The following is a 20,251-nucleotide window of genomic DNA, read 5'->3' on the forward strand; positions in this document are numbered from 1 at the left end:
CTACGACTCGGAATCAACTTAACAGGAATGAGTTCAGAGGAGTATCTGTAGTTGTGTCTTCAATGAATATATGTGCCTGAACACATGTATCTATATTTATATGTACATATAGATACTTCTATCTGTTCTCACATATGCACACATTTGTACCTACTCATGTACCTATATGCCTATAGCCATCCATATGTGATCATACACTGGTTTTTTGGTCTTTTTTGGAGTTGTTGCCATCTTATTTATGTCAAATTCTTTAGTACCGGCATCCTTTTCTCTTGAGTCTTTCTCAGTGACATTTACTTTTGTCATGTTGTGCTCACTACGCCCACATTCAGTGCCACTTTTCCCCCGTTAACCACCAATGAATGTTGGTCTCCTTATATATAGCTATTCTCGTTTTCTTATAAAAGAGGGATCATATAATATTTGTCCTTACATGCTTGACTTATTTCACTTAGCATTATGCACACCAGGTCCATCCATGTTGTAATATGTTTAGCAGATTCATCATTGTTCGTAATGGCTGCATAGTACTCCATTATATATATGTATCAGATTTTGGCTGTTCATTCATCCATTGATGGGCAGGCACTTCAGTTGTTTCCTTTTTTTTTTTTTTTTTGCTATTCTGAATAACGCTGCAATGAACATAAGTGTTCATATGTCTTTTCCTGTCACTCCTTTTAGGTCTCTAGGTATATACCTAGGAGTGAGATTGCTAGATGATAAAGAAGAGAGACTTTTATTTCTAGTTTTCTGAGAAAGTGCCATACTGTTTTCCGTAGTGGTTGTACCGTTTTACATTTCCACAAGCAATGGATAAGGGATCCAATCTCCCCATATCCTTGTCATCATTTGTTGTTATCTGTTTAATGATAGTCCCATTTAACTTTTTAAAATATTATTTAGTAAATAATGAATCACTTATCACAGGTCATATTCCTGTGGCCTTAAAGACAGGCCAAGAAGACATTAAATGGAGAGCGGGGAGGTGAGAGCTTCCTTTACTTGGTAATGTGATAGCTTTTAAAGAGCTGGAACCAGGAAGAGATTTCACTGATTTGCATCCAAAGATGCCTTCCCCTGGCTGACCCCGTCTTCTGTATGTGTCTCTGGTTGATTCAACTCATCCCATCACTTTGCCTTTACAAGCATTATCACTTGTTCCTGCTTATTTTTTGCCACCTGTTCTTTAAGGAGATGTGGGCTTGAGGACCAAGGATAAGACAATGGGAGGAGAGAAATGAGAGCAGTAGAGGAAAGGGCATGAGTACCATGTGTTGCAGCTCCCTTCCCACCCTCCGCAGTGCTGGCACCAAGGCTGAGGGGACTTGCTGAGCTCCCCTGGAGTAATGCATCGTAACCTTCTTTCAGTCTGTTACAAATCTCAACACAATCAATTTTCTTACACGGAAAGTGAAGTTAATTTTCTCCGCCATGCACGTTTGAGGTTCATTTTCCTCATGTGATCCATAAACAAACGACGTTGGGTTAACAAACCTGATAGAAAGAAATTCAAATTTAATTTAACTATTTTATTTGACGAGGTGTTATAAACCGTTTTTCTCTATCATCTGGATTACAGCATATTTAAGAGTCACTAATTTTTTTTTTTTAATACTTTTGAGGAGCCCTGGTGGAGCACTGGTTAAGCACTTGACTGCTAACCAAAAAATTGGTGGTTCGAACTCACCAGTGGGTTTTCTTGGCTGTAATCTTTACAGAAGCAGATTGATAGTTCTTTCTCCTGTGGAGACACTGGGTGGGTTCGAACCGCTAAGCTTTCAGTTAGCAGCCAAGTGCTCAACCAGTGCACCACCAGGGCTTCTTAATACCAGATTAGAAACCCATTATCAGAAACCACACCAGTTGATGTCAAGTAGGTTCTGACTCGTGGTGACCCATGTATACAGAGTAGAACTATGATCAATAAATAGAGCTTTCAAAATGTTGTGACCTTTTGGAAGCAGATTGACAGGACTTTTTTTTTTTTGAGGTGCATTTGGGAGGGTTCAAACCATCAACCTGTCAGTTCAATAACTCAGGGCTTAACCATCTGCACCACCCAGTGACTCCAATACCCAATAACCAAACCTAAACCAAACTCATTGCCATCAAGTTGATTTTGACTCATAATGACCCTATAGGACAGGGTAGAACTGCCCTCTAGGGTTTCGAAGAAGAGGCTGGTGGATTTGAACCGCTTTGCCACCAGGGCTCCAAATTAGAAACCCATTAAACAGCACAGAAATTGGAAATATTCAAATATTGTAGACTTAGGCAGTCGAACAATTGGCAGAGAATCCCTTGTCCAAGATAATATGGAATATGAGACATGAATAATGAAATAAAATCATTAAGCGGTAGAGAAACAAGCACTCAAAACCAGGAAACATGCCATCAATTTTTTTTTTTTTTTTGCTCATCTTCTGACTCTCGAGGTCCTTGCTCCATCTTTCCCTTAAATGGTCTCCTCTATTCCTTGCTTGTTTTATGTCACAAACTTGATATTCAATTTCATCGGTTTCAGATATGGGTATTTTATTCCTATATAATTATATGCAATCTTTCTGAGTGGTTAAAAATGACTGAGGATGGTTTATATCAGAACAACAAGGAATGCTCATCTGTCTATTCATTCTCTATCTAATATCTTCCATTGTTTTTGGTTTTCAGCAGAGACTAACAGCCTGAATAATTTCTAGTGAAATCACTGAAGATTTTCTTATGTCTTTCTTCTGTTCTCTCTCTACACATCTACTTCTTGAACCAGAAGATCCACTTACACAGTTACTAAAATTGTGAGGAATCAATGAATGCTGGCTCCTGGGCCTTGGTTCTCACTTATGTAAAATAAGCAAATATATGGAAACCAGAAATTATTAGTGGTTACCAGGGGTGTGAGGTAGGGGGAAAGGAGGCATTTTTGCTTAGGGAGCATTGAGTTTATGCTAGTGATGGTGAAATAATTAGGAAAAAGGGTAGTGAGAATGGCAGTACTACTTGAGAAATGTAATTAATATCACTGAATTATGCATGTAGAAATTGTTGGAAACAAAATTGTATTAGAGATAAACTTCTAAACTCCATGTCCCCCATTTCTGCTTTCTGTAAGGCCCACCAACCGCCACAAGTGGGAGCATAGATACAAAGTTGGCTGTCTTATATCTCAGTATGTTTGCACATAAGTAGACATGGGCTCTGGAGAACGGTGACTTGGCCAAGCTCACAGTACTTAGCTCTTCACACTTGCCACCACCCCTGAGTATGATTATGCAAACTGTGCACTGCCCAACTCCGGATGCCTCTGGAACTGTGCAATGTATAACTGAAAGGCTGAACGTGGCATGCTTGAGGCTCACTGGGCCTCTTCCAGGAAGGAACCCCTTCAGCTGGGCACTAGTTTGAGAATGGATTAAAATAATGATCAGCTAAGCAAGGGATAAGGAAGCCTGGTGGTACAATGGTTAAGTTAGTGCCTGACTGCTAACTGAAAGGTCAGTGGTTGGAATCCACCCAGCGGCTCTGTGGAAGAAAAGACCTGGCTATCTGCTCCCGTAAAGATTACAGTCTAGGAAACCCTATGGGGCAGTTATACTCTGTCACACAGTGTTGCTGTGAGTCGAAATGGACTCTACAGCACACCACAAGAAGCAAAGGGTGGCAACACTGGGATAATTGTTAAGAGAGAGAACAGTATAACATCCTTTAAATTAAAAAAAAAAAAAAATGTTTTGACCCGTAATATAAAAAGCAATGGAACTTAAAATCAGCTCTAAACTTTACAATAGGCCTCATACTCTACTTACCCATGAACACTGAGCATAACCTCATACTTTAGAGGTATTGCTAAAGTCACTTTGTTATTCTCTAGAGTGTCCACTCCCTCTTCATTTTCACTACAGAAGCAAACAGAAAACACTCTGTTAGATTCCATCCAGCATAACAAACCATCTTCAGAGAAAGCTAATTACATACCGTATATACCCAACACACTCAGCGGCTTGTTTGCATAACATTTTTGCAGGGAGAGGGGATAAAAGTAGATGTGGTAGGAAGAAATCATTTTTACCACAGGGTTGGCAGAAGTCTGCTCTCATTATTTGAACTGTTATCATTTGCTTCTTCTCTGCTGATCAGAGAGTTTTGTGTGTGTGTGTGTTTACAGAAAATGCAATAGAAGTTTTCTCCAGTAGACAATGCAATACAGCTACATGGTTTTCCCCGAGCACACCCCCTCAAAAATGATGGGGGGTACATTTGTTACAGTACAACTAATTTTTTCTTTTTTCCACAACAAAACATACCAGGCGGTATGCACTGTGATGCTGAGATCTTCTTCTGCTTGGCTGAGAGAGCTTGCGTCCAGGAGGAAGCTAACATCTAGCTATAAAACAAAGAAGTAAAACCCACTTTTTTTCATCATCTAAAATAAGTTTTTTAATAATATAAGCTTAATTTTAACTTTTCTTGATACTTCATGCTCTGTTGAAATGTAGAACTGTGTTCTAGGGGCCTAAGCAACCTCTCACTTAACAATACGGTGCAGAGAAGCTGTTGAATTTGTGGCAATTTTAAAGTACAAGCATTTCTCAAGTAAAATTGAGAAACAATGCCTCCTCTGACTATAAAGGCAGGCGGGTCCAGACTGACAAAATTAGAAATGCTTTCACAACTTGAATGAGGACTCTTGCCAAAAAACACCTTTTTGTATAGCAGAGGTAACATGCCTGGCAGATAGGACCACCTGGGGTGGGGTGGGAAGTGTTGGGTAAGGGTGAGTAGGGGGAGCAGTATTCTGGGCGACAGGTTCACATGCCCATCTCACCATACACATGTGCCCCCCGCCGCCATTTTTTTCTGCAGTGAACGTTGCCAAGAATATAAACAGAATCTCAATTCGAGCCCAGTTGTTTTGGTTTTGGTTTTATGTATGTCTATGCATTTTTTTTTATTTATTTTGTATATACATATACATTGTATGCAGCATAACAAAAGGGATAAATAGAAAGCATTTTATATTTGTGTTAGTAAAGAAAAACTACAAATGCTAAATGCTTACCCTTGACAGGCGATCTACATATATATAGCCAACACTGCAGTCCAGTTTGATTATGCCTGAGTTGTCTGTTATGTCGCAGTTTATTTGTTTCTCTTCCTAAAAGTAAAAATGAAACAACTGGTTTAGGTAGGAACGTAGCAAGAAGGTTGTAACATATATTTAAGGATGGTTTTTTGAAAATAAAAGAAAATCATCCCAGAAGTGTTTATTTTGTTAGAAAAGTATCTCTATTTACATCTGGGATAAATAAACAGAGATATAAATAAATGATAGGAATAGAGATATAAGTTATATATTTCCTAATATTCATATAAATTCACCACAAAATAATTCCTGGACTTAAAGCTTTCATCCCTGTTTGTGTGTTCCCTATTTAATCCAAGGTCTGATTTCTGGAAAAGTCATGAGGCAAGGACTCTCATAAGATCCATATCTCATTGGGTCTCTCTGTCTGGGATATGAGAATGTGCTTAAGATACTTAATCACAATGATTATAATCACAGTTGGTGTAATGGGTAAAGAAAAACCCTTTTGTTTAAAAAATATTGGCAAGTGTTTGCTAGACGGGTCAGCAAGTCACAGGTGAGCAGATTTATTATTTATTTATCTTGAGAATTGTTTAGAATACTTGAGTTTCTCCTCTTATTTTTGCAAATAAGTTCCCAAAGCTCTAGAGAAAGGGGATGATAGATATTTTGAGTGGTGAAAGGCCTTCTTAATTGCCTTTGGTGTGAAGAGGTGGTCCCTGGATAGGACATGGGGAAATCTGCTAAGGGATAGAGAAGCATCAAAGGATCTAAAAGCCATTGAGCCTTTTCTTTTGGAATTCAACCTTATTACCTCACTGATGGATTTAAGTGTTCATGATTGAAGTACGGTGGTAAGAAAAGGCTCCAAGCGCTTGAAACTCTTGCAGGAAAAGAGAAACCGGTATGGAACCTGGCTTGACACCAAGAGTTTGAAATTTGTGGAGGATTGCTGGTTCTGGCTTGTTGGAGGTACTTTGGGAACTAGGGTCAGTACGTAAACTTAAAATGAAGAGCAGAGACTCTGGGAGCCCTAGAATGGAGGAGCAGTACTGCTTGTCCAAGGATCCCAACCAACAGGGCGTCATCACAGCCCCAGATGAGGCTGTGGCAGTGAGAAAAGCAGTGACACCAAACTGCCTGCCTGGCTGGCTGGCTGATTGTTTCTCTCTCCTACTGACACTGGGGAGCAGGAAGCTGACTCTTGGACTCAGTCAGGTTCCAAAAAACTTGCCTACTGAGTAGGGCCATGGAAGAGGTCTCAAAATTACTGGGAGCCTAAGTGATAAGTCTGAATATTAACTCTTATACCACAAATATACCACTTATATTTAAAAAAAAAATAAAACATTAAGTAGTAGCATGCTATTATATCATGATTTTCAACACTTCAAAACCAAAAAATCCAAACCCACTGCTGTCAAATCTATTTCAACTCACAGTGACCCTATAAGACAGAGTAGAACTGCCCATAGGGTTTCCAAGGCTGTAAATTTTTACAGAAGCCCGGCGGAGTAGCTGGGGGTGGGGGGTTTGAACTGCCAACCTTTCACTTAGCAGCTGAGCAATTTAATCACTGTGCCACCAGGGCTCCTGTCAATACTTACCAGGTCTAAAATCTTAATGAAGTAAAGACCTGTGGGGAGTTTGATATGCAGAGTGGTATCATAGGCATCGTCTCCAGCATTAAACAAAGACACGTTCAGCATCAACGTCTTCATACTTCCAACAGCAAGATAGGTTTTATTTTCATGTGGCCTAAAAGTTAAGCAATATTATTTAGCACTTGTCTGGAAAATCAAAGTCCTATCTCTTCATATGTCTAGCATTTATCCCAGACATAAAATATTATTCTGGAAAAGCCACCATGGGAATGATCCCACGCAAGCAGTTACAAATCCATATTTAAAAGAACTATGAATTTCCCAGATTTCAGATAAATTCAGTTAGCTATTACCCAAGAAAAGTTTGTTTTTTTCATTGGCTATTCTGCTTTACTTCTTTTTGTGTTTCATTTCTTGAAATAATATTTTCTTCATAATTTCCTTATTATTTTGCAATATTTTTCTTTCTTTCAGTTCGTGGCTAGACATTGAACTGGCTGCTGCCCAAACCAAAGAGGGTATGTGAAGGAAACTGGGAGAAAAGGAGAACAGAGGGAATGTTTGGGTGGAAGTGAGCAAGGCATGGGGAAAGACTGCTATGCCTGAAATCTGTTGGACTAGAATTAATTTCTGAAGCAGGCTGGTCACCTCTACCAATACGTAGGCCAATTTAAAACCAGAATTGCAGAAATGCTTCACCATCTTGGGAATTAGAAAGAGCAGATTGCCGCAAACCCAGACATATGAGTGAGTTCAAGTCCTGGATCTGCCCTTAGTTCTCCTGGATGAGAGGTGGGGTAATTTAGCATTTTTTTAAGCCTCAGTCACCCATTTGTAATAATAATAGCTACTCTTCAGTGAAGACTATGTCAAGCACATTCCATGAAATTCTCGAAACAGTACATGTTAAACATGAGGAACCAGAAGTTTAAGACACTTAATGCAAAATTCAAGTCAGAATCCACTGAAGGCATAAAGCAAATGCAGATCCCTTCACTTACATTGTTCGTGTGTGCTGTCAAGCCTATTCTGACCCAATACGACGTAGTAGAATGGCTACATGGGGTTTTCTAGGCTGTAACCTTTATTGGAGCAGATCTGCCAGGTCTTTTCTTCTGTGGAGCAGCTAGATAGGTTCGAACCACGAACCTTTCCGTTAGAAGCTGTGCGCTTAACGATTGTGCAACCAGGGCTCCTTCTTTGCCTACTTAGCCCACGCCTTTTACCAACGAGAGGGTTAGAATAGCTGAACACTAAAGAACATTCTTCAGTTACATCATGTTATGATTTTATAAACTTTCCCCAAAGACAGAGCTCTTAGATATTCAAAATTTAAAACTTAGGAAAATTAGTTAAAGCCAGAGAAAGACGTGAGCCAAAGGAAAATATTTAGGTAAGGATAGTCATAATTTTTTCATAATTGCAATAATAAAGGTAAACATTCACCTAACGCTTCATAGTTTAGAAAGCTTCTTCTGTAATATTTGTGTCATTCTAATAAATGTCTGTGTTGAAAATTAGCGTTAGAATAAAATATTCATGGAAATGTTAAACACGTTGTTGTTAGGTGCCTTGGAGTCAGTTCCAATTCATAGTGATCCTAAAAAAACACCACCCAGTCCTGTGCCATCTTCACAATCATTGCTATATTTGAGCTCATTGTTGTAGCCACTATGTCAATCCATCTTGTCGAGGGTTTTCCCCTTTTTTGACAACCTTGTATTTTACCAAGCATGATGTCCTTCTCCGGGGACTGGTCCCTCCTGATAACATGTCCAAAGTACATAAGAAGTCTCACCATCCTGGCTGCCAAAAGGCACTCTGGCTGTACTCCTTCCAAGACAGACTAGTTCTTTCTTCTGACGGTCCATGGTATATTCAATATTCTTCACCAACACCATAATTCAAAGACATCAATCCTTTCTCAGCCTTCCTTATTTATTGTCCAGCTTTCTCATGTATATGGGGTGATTGAAAATACCATGGCTTGGGTCAGGTATACCCTTAGTCCTCAAAGTGACATCTTTGCTTTCCAACACGATGAAAAAGTCTTTTGCAGCAGATTTTCCCAATGCAATATGTAGTATGATTTTTTGACTGCTACTTCCATGGGTGTTGATTGTAGAGCCAAGTAAAACGAAATTCTTGAAACTTCAATATTTTCTCTATTTATCATGATGTTGCTTATTGGTCCAATTGTGAGGATTTTTGTTTTATGTTGAAATGTAATCCCTACAGAAGCCTGTAGTCTTTGATCTTCATCAGTAAGTGCTTCAAGTCCTCTTCACTATTAGCAAGCAAGGTTGTGTCATCTGGATTGTTAATGAGTCTTCGGCCAACTCTGATGCCATGTTCTTCTTCATACAGTCTAGCTTCTCAGATTATTTGCTCAACATACAGATTGAATTAGTATGGTGAAAATATACAACCCTGATGCAAATCTTTCCTGATTTTAAACCATGCAGTATCCCCTTGTTCTCTTTGAATGACTGTCTCTTGGTCTAAGTACAGGTTCCTCATGAGCACAATTACCTGTTCTGGAATTCTCATTCTTCCCAACGTTATCTATAATTTTTATGATCCACATAGTCAAATGACTTTGCTTAGTCAATAAAACACAGGTAAACATCTTTCTGGTATTCTCTGCTTTCAGCCAAGATCCATCTGACATCAGCAATGATATCCCTTGTTCCACGTCCTCTCCTGAGCCTGGCTTGAATTTCTGGCAGTTCCATGTCGATGTACTGCTGCAACCATTTTTTAATTATCTTCAGCAAAATTTTACTTGTGTGTAATATTAACGATACAGTTTGATAATCTCTGCATTTGTTGGGTCACCTTTTTTTGGAATGGGTACAATATGGACCTCTTCCAGTCAGTTGGCCAAGTAGCTATCTTCCAAATTTCTTGGCATAGACGAGTGAGCACCTCCAGTGCAGCATCTGTTTGTTGAACACATCTCAATAGGTATTCTATCAATTCCTGGAGCCTTGTCTTTTGCCAATGGCTTCAGTGCAGCTTGGACTTCACAAACAGTAGGCATTTAATAGTTATTCATGAATTGATTAAAAACAAAGGATACATAAGGGCAGAGTGTGTTAAGAGTAAGTTTTAAGTTTCTGCTTGTAAGCATTACTTGAAAATGCATGATTGATTGATTGACCAGCATTGAAATCTCCTGAACCATAAAGCAGGTACTATGTTTATTGCTTCTGATACAAATTCGTTAAAACATGCTTTCCATCTTTGTAGCACTTACATAGCAAAGGATAGGATTGGAAACAAATATAAATACATGAGAAAGAGTTATGAAGGAAAGGCTCTGGGAGTCTAGGGATAGGAAAAATTTTGTCTATGAGTTGGTAAGGCATGTTGCTCTTTGCTTTTCTACTATTCTTTTTTTGGTTGAGTTGCTCCAACAAAGACTTATTTTTAATAAAGAAGGTCTGAAAACTTCATGATTGACTTCGAGTTAACTTGAGTTATACCCCTAATCGATTTCTCTGTCTAGAGTCGTTTCCTCCAAGCCATTGATGAATATATTCCATTTTGTAAATATGCCACATTTTATTTATTTATTCAACTACCAATGGGAATTCGCAGTTTCCAGTTTGTAGCTATTACAGTAAAACCTGTGAAAGCCAGACCTGTGTAGGCAAGAACCTGTCAAAGAAGAAAAACTAAAATATTTTTCCACTAACAGGGAGTGATAGGAAATTGGTAAGATTGCACCCTATCAAAGGTGGAAGACCTGAGATACCTGTATAAACAAAGTAGTCCAATCGAGTTCCGGCTCTCACAGGTTTCACTGTATAAAAAATCCTTTGGTGAACATACATATGTATTTCTGTTATACACTCAATACTCACACAGGTGTTCATGATCTTTTAACCTAGGATTAATTTTATAAAACCTCTGAATCTTGGCTTATTTTGGAAATTGGCTTAACTTATACTAACAAATTATATTTCAATAACATAATATACCACAATGAACTATATATAACAAAAAAAAAATGCATCACAGAATGCAAAAAAAGGCAAGCATACTATAATGCAGGTGTTGTGGAACTACTGCCTGCAGGCCAAATTCAACTGCTTCCTGTTTTTGTAAATAAAGTTTTACTGAAACAAGCCACCCGCATTCATTTATGCATTATCTATTATGGCTGCTTTCCGCACTACAGTGGCAGAGTTGAGTAGTTAAGACAGAGACTCTCTGGTTTGCAAAGCCTAAAATATTTACTGTCTGTTTCTTCATAGAACACTCTGTTTAATTGAAATCAATTGTGCATTATTCTGACTATAACTTCTTTTTCCAGTTGCTGTCGACTCTGTTCCACCTCATGGTGACCCCATGTGTGTCAGCATATAACCGTGTTCCATAGAGTTTTCAATGGCTCTGACCTTTTGGAAGTAGATGGCCAGGACTTTCTTCCAAAGTGCCTCTGGGTGGATTAGAACCACCAGTCTTTCAGTCAGTAGCTGAATGCTTAACTGTCTGCGCTACCCAGGGACTCCTTGATTCTAACAGAAGTTTCATTATTTCAGGCAGGATAGAATGCAGTCATTCACCCTCAGAAACCGTCAGTTCTCCTGACTCCTTAGTGGTACTAGAGAAGCAAAGAAAAAAGGAAAGGGGAACACTTTCATATATAGCATCTCTAGCTTCTGATTCTTGGGTTTGAGAATTTGTAATAACTAAAAAAGCAGTGATTGTAAAGCACGGCTCTCATCTCAGGGTGGAGAAACTTGACTATGCGATAATACGCTATTTTTCTAATATTTGAGGAGATGGCTGTGATTAGTCTTTCCTGTACTGTGAACCTTGTGTTACATAAGTATGCATCTGCTGGTGGCCATGTCTTATGTGGGAGAGAAGAAATGCTCAGGAACACGACTGACCGACGTCCCCTCTACTGTTTTGTAATCATGTTACAACTAAAGGAACCTAAGAGGTTCTAAAAGTAAACTTCTGCTTGGCATTAAAGTTTAATTAAGACTTGTGGCAGAGCTGCCTAGAAATAGACATTCATAAAATATCCTGGCTTGTAACCAAAGCATTAGTCACTGAACACCTTCGGGAAAGAAGTTGGCACTTAGACAAGCAACAGAAGGTGAGAGCACTGCGTAAACAGCTAGGTTCCAAGACAAGAGCAAATTAAAGAGAAACACAATGTTCACATTTTAACAGCTAGACTCCTGGTTTAGTTTCCATTTTTAAGATATTTTGCCACGTTATCATAGGTATGAGTCTACTCTTCATATATAGATAGATAGATGATAGATAGATAGATAGATGATAGATCTTACTGCATCTTGATTCATTTACTAGGTGCCGTAGGAAAGAAGCCCAGCAGCTTTCTACGTGAGACATAATAAAGGACCAGGTGCACATCTGGAAACGCGACAAGGCTGAACCAAAGCTTTCCCCAGAAATCATAGTTCATTCTTCATTAAAACATGCATAACACAGACTTGGAATTTACAAAGCAGCCTGGAATCCACGTAATTTCAACAAATCAAGGTACTGTGTACATACAGAATCATAACTTAATAAGCAAAAGAGGGAAAATAAAAGAATGATATATCTCAGCACCAGGCTCTACGTCTTTCCTAAGTGATATAGCGTTATTTTACAAGAAACGTTCCCCAAATCTTTGCATAGTGAATGCACCTTGCCTCTATAAAATGAATTGGTGCAACATAGCTAACTCATTTTTTTAATCAAGATGCTAGAACAAAATATAATGTAAGTTGATATCATACTTCACTATGTCAAGGTACATGACTCATTTATTTGACAAAAATATAGCCTGTAGTAAGTGACCTACAGCTCCAAGTAAAATTTTATCCCCTGTTTATCTTTACTACTGACTTAAAAAGAAAAGGAAATAATGAAAAATTCTTGCCTACTGGAATAAAGCAGACACCGGACATTACTAAGAACATTTTATTGAATAAAGACAATCTCACTGAGGTTAAAAGAAGAATGGTAGAAGAGCATGGATTCGAAGATTTAACTAGTAATTAGCATGCTTTAGTATACAAAGCATATATTTCATCCTCCCCAAACTTTATGAGGTCAGGGAGGCAAACATTCCTACCATCACCATTTTTAAAATGTACCATTGCCATTTTTAAAATGGATAATTCCATTAGGCTAGTTCTTTGGAGGATGAGGGGTGGTTACAGACATAATGGCAGATGTTGCTTATTGCTCATTGTCTACCCAGCTGTGATTTCCCTTCTTAGCCTCTAACCAAACCCTGGATTATTCAGTTAGTAGGCAGTAGTCCCTTCACATTGCAGAAGACAGTCCCCTAGTTTTGCTTCAGAGAATGAATTATGATCAATCTAACATGATCATAACGGCCCCATTTCCCTTCAACCATGATAGATTTAGGGGTGAGCATGTAACACAACTCTGGTTAATGAGATAAAAAGAGGCCTGATAAGGCACCTGCCTTCCGGAAAAGACAGCCTTGAATGGTCAAAATATTTTGCATTTGCCTCTTTTTTTCTTGTTGGAAACTTGGTGCTGCTGCAGCCGTCTTGTCATCATGAGGGAAAGGCTGAGACAACTGTAGAGACAACCATTAATGCCTAGACATTGGTGAGCTACTGCACTAAACCTGCAGAAACGGCTTATTATGCAAAAATAATAAAATGCCTTTATTGTTTAAGCCACTCATCTCAGGTAGTATGTTGTTGTTGTTGTTAGGTGGTATTGAGTTGGTTCTAACTCATAGCTACCCTATGTACAACAGAACAAAACACTGCCTGGTCCTGTGCCATCCTCACAATCATTGCTATGTTTCAGTCCACGTTGCAGCCACTGTGTCAATCCATCTTGTTGAGGGTCCCTCTCTTTTCTGATAACCTTCTACTTCACTGCGCATGGTATCCTTCTTCAGAGACTGGTCCCTCCTGATAATCTGTCCAAAGTATGTGAGAGGAAGTCTCACCATTCTCACTTCCAAGGATCACTCTGGCTGTATTTCATCCAAGACAGGCTTGTTCGTTCTTCTTGCAGTCCATGGTATATACAATAGGCTTTGCCAACACCATAGTTCAAAGGCATCAATTCTTTTTCAGTCTTCCTTATTCATTGTCCAGCTCTTGTATGCATACGAAGCGACTGCAAATATCACGGCTTAGGTCAGGCGCACTTTAGTCCTCAAAGTGGTATCTTTGCTTTTTAACACTTTAAAGAGTTCTTTTGCAGCAGATTTGCCCAATGTAATATGTCATTTGATTTCCCGGCTGCTGCTTCCCAGTGTGTTGATTGTGGATCCAAGTAAAATGAAATTCTTGACAACTTCGATGTTTTTTCCATTTATCATGATGTTGCTTATTGGTCGAATTGTGAGGATTTTTGGTTTCTTTATGTTGAAGTGTAATCCATACTGAAGGCTGTAGTCTTTGATCTTCATCAGTAAGTGCTTTAAGTCCTCTTCACTTAGACAGCAAGCAAGGTTGTGTCATCTGTATATTGCAGGTTGTTAATGAAACTTCCATCAATCTTGATCCCACGTTCTTCTTCATAGAGTCCAGCTTTTTGGATTATTTGCTCAGCATACAGATTGAGTAAGTATGAAAGGATGCAATCTGATGCATACCTTGTTTGATTTTAAACCATGCAGTATCTCCTTGCTCTGTTTGAACGGCTGCCTTTTGGTCTATGCACAGGTTCCACATGAGTGCAATTAAGTGTTCTGGAATTCCCATTCTTCACAATGTTATCCATAATTTGTTATGATTCACACAGTCAAATGACCGCGTAGTCAATAAAACACAGGTAAACATCTTTCTGGTATGCTCTGCTTTCAGCCAAGATCCATCTGACATCAGCAATGATACCCTTCATTCCACATCCTCTTCTGAATCTGGCTTGAATTTCTGGCAGGTCCCTGTGGATGCACTACTGCAGCCGCTTTTGAATGATCTTCAGCAAAATTTTACTTGTGTGTGATATTAATGATATTATTCAATAATTTCTGCATTCTGTTGGATCATCTTTCTTTGGAATGGGCACAAATATGGATCTCTTCCACTTTATTGATCTCTTCCTTCCTGCTGTCTTCCAAATTTCTTGGCATAGACAAGTGAGCATTTCCAGCACTGCATCCATTTGCTGGAACATCTCAGTTGGTATCCTCTCAATTGCTGGAGCCTTGTTTTTCACCAGTACCTTCAGTGCAGCTTGGACTTCTTCCTTTAGTAGTATCAGTTCTTGATCATATGCTGCCTCCTGAAGTGGATGAATGTCAACCAATTCTTTTTGGTACAGTGAGTCTATGTTTTCCTTCCATCTGCTTTTGATACTTCCTGTGTCATTCAATATTTTGCCCATAGAATTCTTCAAAATTACAACTCAAGGCTTGAATTTTTTCTTCAGTTCTTTCAGCTTGAGAAATGCTAAGTGTGTTCTTCTCTTCTGGTTTTCTAACTCCAGGTCTTTGCACATATCATTATAATATTTTACTTTGTCTTCTCAAACTACCCTTTGAAATCTTCTGTTCTTCCACTTCATCATTTCTTCCATTTGCTTCAACTACTTGACATTCAAGAGCAAGTTTGCGTATCTTCTGACATCAATTTTGGCCTTTTCTTTCTTTTTTATCTTTTTAATGACCTTTTGCATTCTTCATGTGTAATGTCCTTGATGTCTTCCCACAACTCATCTGGTCTTTGTCCATTAGTGTTTGATACATCAAATCTATTCTTGAGATGGTCTCCAAATTCAGGTGGGATATACTCAAGTATATAGTCAGGTATTCTATTACTTGCAGCTAAAAGCATCCCAAGATGATATGAAAGCAATTGCTTGGGGAAAGTCTAAATCACTTACCCTGGAAGGATAACTGAGGTACAGAAGAGTAGTGTCATTTACATCAGTAGCCTATATGAAAGATTTTATTTTGAATTGCCTATGTGATGGGTAATATCTGCTATTATATTTATAATCTTGATAATTATAATGGGTTGAATTATGTCATCCCCAAAATGTGTGTATCAATTTGGCTAGGCTATGATTCCCAGTATTGTGTGGTTGTCCTCCATTTTGTGATTGTAATTTTATGGAAAAGAGGATTACGATGGAATTATAACACCCTTACTAAGGCCACATCCCTGATCCAATGTAAAGGGAGTTTCCCTGGGGTGTGGCCCGCACCACCTTTGATCTTACATTAGATAAAAGGGAAGCAGGCAGAGAGTTGGGGATCTCATACCACCAAGAAAGCAGTGCCGGGAGCAGAGCGCATCCTTTAGACCTGGGGTCCCTGCACAGAGAAGCTCCTAGTCCTGGGGAAGATTGATGAGAAGTCCAACAGGGAGAGAAAGCCTTCCCCTGGAGCTGACACTCTGAGTTTGGACTTTTAGCCTACTTTACTATGAGGAAATAAACTTCTCTTCGTTAAAGCCATCCACTTGCGGTATTTCTGTTATAGCTGCACTAGATGACTAAGACAATAATCATGTTTGTTCATCTTTATTTTGCAGTGGAAATCCATTTGAATGTGGTTTACTGTAGTGGCAATTTAAACATAAAGGAGAAAGCCTCAACTTAATGAAAACATGAGGCAGAGTACACAAGCACTGTTTAGCGGGCTGTTGGCAGTCTATTATTTCGGTCTTCAGAAACGCATGTTCTTTACTGAGTAAATACATTTACCTAAAACAGGTTTATAGCTCTGGGACACATAAATTCCATTAGTGCCAGTGGAGCCTTAGCCGGGAGAAAGTGTAGAACATATGGTCACAATTTGCCTACTATTACCGAGAAGGGAGAAAGGACACCTAGGTGGGAGAGGCATATTTTTATGTGATAAGAGCATAATTTACTAAAAACTCCAAGCAGTTTGTCAGAACCATTCACTGCGAGTCTAAAAACCAATTAGAAGAGCTTTCAGTTGAAATCTCCTCAAATAAGTTATTATTTACTTAATAGTAATGGTCTGTAACCTTCCTAATTGGTGCAAAAGGTGTGGTGCTTACTACTTCAAGCTGACATTTACGCCACTTCAAACCTTATAAAATGGAAAACTATTGACCCTGTCATCAGCACTCTCAGGACACAATGAAACAATAGGCTCTGGACAAACGATCAGTACTTCTGTAAAGCAATTTACAAAATGCATTGGCAATATTTCATTTCATGGTCAAACTAAAAATAATATTATCATGATCTAAAAATATTCCAACCATTCAAAAAAAAAAAACCATTGGCATTGAGTCAATTCATAGTGACCCTACAGGACAGAGTAGAACTACCCATAGGTTCCCAGGCTGTAATCTTTACAGAAGCAGACTGCCACATCTTTTTCCCCCGGAGCGGCTAGTGAATTCGTACCACCAACTTTCAGCTAGTAGCTGAGCACTTAACAGGGCTCCTTCTAGTCCAACCATTATGTATCAAAAATGGTAACTTTTATTGAATCTTGACATGTAACAGGTTCTGCGCTACGAACATGACCTGCATCATGCCATTTTATTTTTAAAACAACCTTACACAGAAGGTGCTATAGTTTTGGTTACTTATCAATGAGTAGAAAGGTTTAGAGAAATTAAAAGGCTTCTTTAAAAATGTCATTTGGCTAGTAAACGGTAGATGCAGGATTTGAACCCAGGTCAGTCTGACTTCAAATCTGAAGCTCCAAGCCACCACAACACTGGTTCTCAGGTTTTAGTGTGATAAGAACCACCTGGAGCCCTAGTGAAGACTTTTGGCCTGGCCTGCACAGATTCTGATTTGGATGGGCTGGGTCAAGGGTCCTGAACTTCTATCAAACATCCCGGTGACTCAAATACCACACTCTGAAAAACACTGCCTTACACTCAGTTGACTGCCATTTCAAGACATAATGGGCTTGACATTTAGACTATAAGAAACACTACCACTTCGAATTAAAACCACAAAGTGGATAATATAATTTTTTGTGAAAAAATATGCAACTAAGAAAAACTTATAAGTCGCAGTTTAATAAGTCAATATATTAATTCTATTAGCTATATTTTCACTCTTGAGGAAAGCAGCATTCTTAGTAACATTTTCTCATGAATTTCAATTTCCCATTTTCTCATAGGCCAAGAGGTCTCAACTAAAGACAATAAAGGTGACAGCAGGAGTGTTTAATTAAGAAAGCTGAAAGTACTGCTTATTTGTAGCTTAGAAGGGCTTTCCTACACATAATTCTTCTTATCAAAGGCCCATGAAGGCCAAAACACCAAGAAAATTAAATATCCTATGAAGAAAATAAATACATAAATGGGAAATTATTCAAGTAATATATCAACAAAGGCACCACCACACTGCTGGGATACAAAGTAGTTTGTGGTCACTGTTTTTGGACTATCTAAGCAGTCGATCGATGGCAGTGGGTTTAAGCAGTGAATCTGGATAATGACAGTATAACGTCCAATTGTCAGTCAAACACACTAGGGCTTGTTGGTCCCTGCTGTGGATGTTCAAGGGTATACTGGCCTTGACTAAGTGAAGAGAATGAAGTAATTCTCTGCCATTCTGATCCCATCTCAGCGAGGCACTTAATATTGTTTGCCAACATTTTTACTCATTCCTACTTACTCCCTGTCACATTTATGATAACAACCATTTTGAATCTCTTCCTATTCCTTCCAACCCATCCTCAAAGGCCTCACTTTCTACATATGAACTACATATGGCCATCCATGAACTCTTTACATTTTCCTTCTTCTACACAGAAATGTCTTAATAATGCCAAGCATCGTTCATAGCTTCTCATCTCAAGGTAAACAACAACAACGAAAAGTTACCATCAAGTTGATTCTGATTCACGGTGATCCCATGTGTGTCAGAGCAGAACTACGCTTCATCAGGCTTTCAATGGCTGATGTTTGGAAGTAGCTTTCCAGACCTTTCTTTAGCAGCCAAGTTCTTAGCCTTTTGCACCACCCAGGGGCTATCTCAAGATAAAACCCATTGCCGTCGAGTCAATTTCGACTCTTAAATTCTTTATAAGTCTAACTCCTCCACCCGTGAGTCTTACCCCCTCATATGCTGTCTCCTTCAGGATCTTCTCCCATTCTCAGAAAACGTCTATTACCCACCTACAGCATTCCATACAGTGTTCTGCATTGGAAATACAAGGGTGTATTCCCACTTGCTTATGTCTCCCCATGATTCATCAAATAACATTTGATAAATACATAAAAATTCTTCATTGAATCTACTTGTCCCCAATACACTCACCTTGCCTTAATCAAAACCATAATCATTTACTGTTGCTTCTTCATCCCCACTCTTCAAACCCTTGTCAATTGGCTACTATCAAAAAACCAAACTCGTTGCCGTTGAGTTAATTCCGACTCATAGCGACCCCACAGGGCAGGGTAGGACTGCCCCATAGAGTGTCGAAGGAGCACCTGGTGGATTCTAACTGTCGACATTTTGGTTAGTAGCCATGGCACTTAACCACTATGCCACCAGGGTTTCCATTTGGCTACTACTGCACTGAAATTTCTGTCTTAACATTTGGCAGTGTTACCCTTTTTTCCTGTCAGTCACATTTTCAATGCCAACTCCCATGACCTATCCTCAGTCATTACGCTTTTTGATCTCTGCAAAATTTTACAAAAGTCTGTCTTTTTATGTTCTCACTGGCTATTTCACTGTAGACTTGGTTCTCCTCTTAGTTCTCTAAGCATCTCTTTTCAGTCTCCCACAGTGACTTCTTATTCTTTTTAAGCTCTTTAAATACAGTTATCCCACAAGATTTGGTCCTTAGTTTTTGTCTCTGGAACTCACATTTCCAATCCCTCTCCCCAAGGCATTCTCTTCAGTCATTAATGTGTAGAAACTGGTTGTTATAGAGTTGATTCCGACTCATGGCAACCTCATATATGCAGAGCAGAACTGTGCTCCATAAAGTTTTCATGGTTGTGACATTTTAGAAGCAGATTGCCAGGCCTTTCTTCTGAGGCACTCTGGGTGAGTTCTAACTGCCAAACTTTTAGTTACCAGCCAAGTGCTTAACTATTTGTGGTACCCAGGGGACTACTAATCATGTGTAGGAAGACCTGCAAATCTAATCTGGAACTAGATTTTCAAGCAGAGAGCTACATACAGAAAAAAAAAAAAACTAAAAAATTTTTTTTTTTTTTTTTAGGAAAGTCCCACCAAATTCAACATTCCCCAAATTGAATGTATTTCCTTTATATCCCTACGTTCCAAAGCTATTTTCCTGCCTATTATTGATGCCTCCTTCTCTTCTTTCACTTTCCATATACAATCAGCCCTCGACCTGAGATGCAGATTCTATCTTTCTGGTCTTAATTTTTTTTTTTTTCATTTGCCTTCTTGATTATGCAAAACAATTTGATTACGGAGTATTTAGGCATGATACAAAAATCACAATGGGTTTATTTCTCAGTGTAAAATAATAACAGCAACCAACATGTATCTATGTGCTAGGCACTATTCTAAGTACATTACTTTTATTGTCTTTTTGCTCCATTTTCCTTTCTATGAATTTAGAAGAGCAACATGGTTTACTCCCTTTTCAAATTTGTTATACATT

General features: G+C 38.8%; 1 protein-coding gene across 2 annotated transcripts in view; it reads right to left on the reverse strand.

Moving 5' to 3' along the window:
* Nucleotides 1-20,251, reverse strand: part of ITGA4 (integrin subunit alpha 4) — a 96,627-nt gene that overhangs the window by 16,706 nt on the left and 59,670 nt on the right. For both annotated transcript variants that reach the window (XM_064286934.1, XM_003405967.4), the window contains exons 18-22: nucleotides 6,694-6,844; nucleotides 5,060-5,155; nucleotides 4,305-4,384; nucleotides 3,807-3,896; nucleotides 1,407-1,497 (exon numbers count right to left, since the gene is read on the reverse strand). In XM_064286934.1, the coding sequence (XP_064143004.1) occupies nucleotides 1,407-1,497; nucleotides 3,807-3,896; nucleotides 4,305-4,384; nucleotides 5,060-5,155; nucleotides 6,694-6,844 (508 nt within the window). The remainder of the gene's footprint in view (nucleotides 1-1,406; nucleotides 1,498-3,806; nucleotides 3,897-4,304; nucleotides 4,385-5,059; nucleotides 5,156-6,693; nucleotides 6,845-20,251) is intronic.

This window comes from Loxodonta africana, chromosome 6 (genome assembly GCF_030014295.1).
Source record: "Loxodonta africana isolate mLoxAfr1 chromosome 6, mLoxAfr1.hap2, whole genome shotgun sequence".
Taxonomy (NCBI): Eukaryota; Metazoa; Chordata; class Mammalia; order Proboscidea; family Elephantidae; genus Loxodonta; species Loxodonta africana.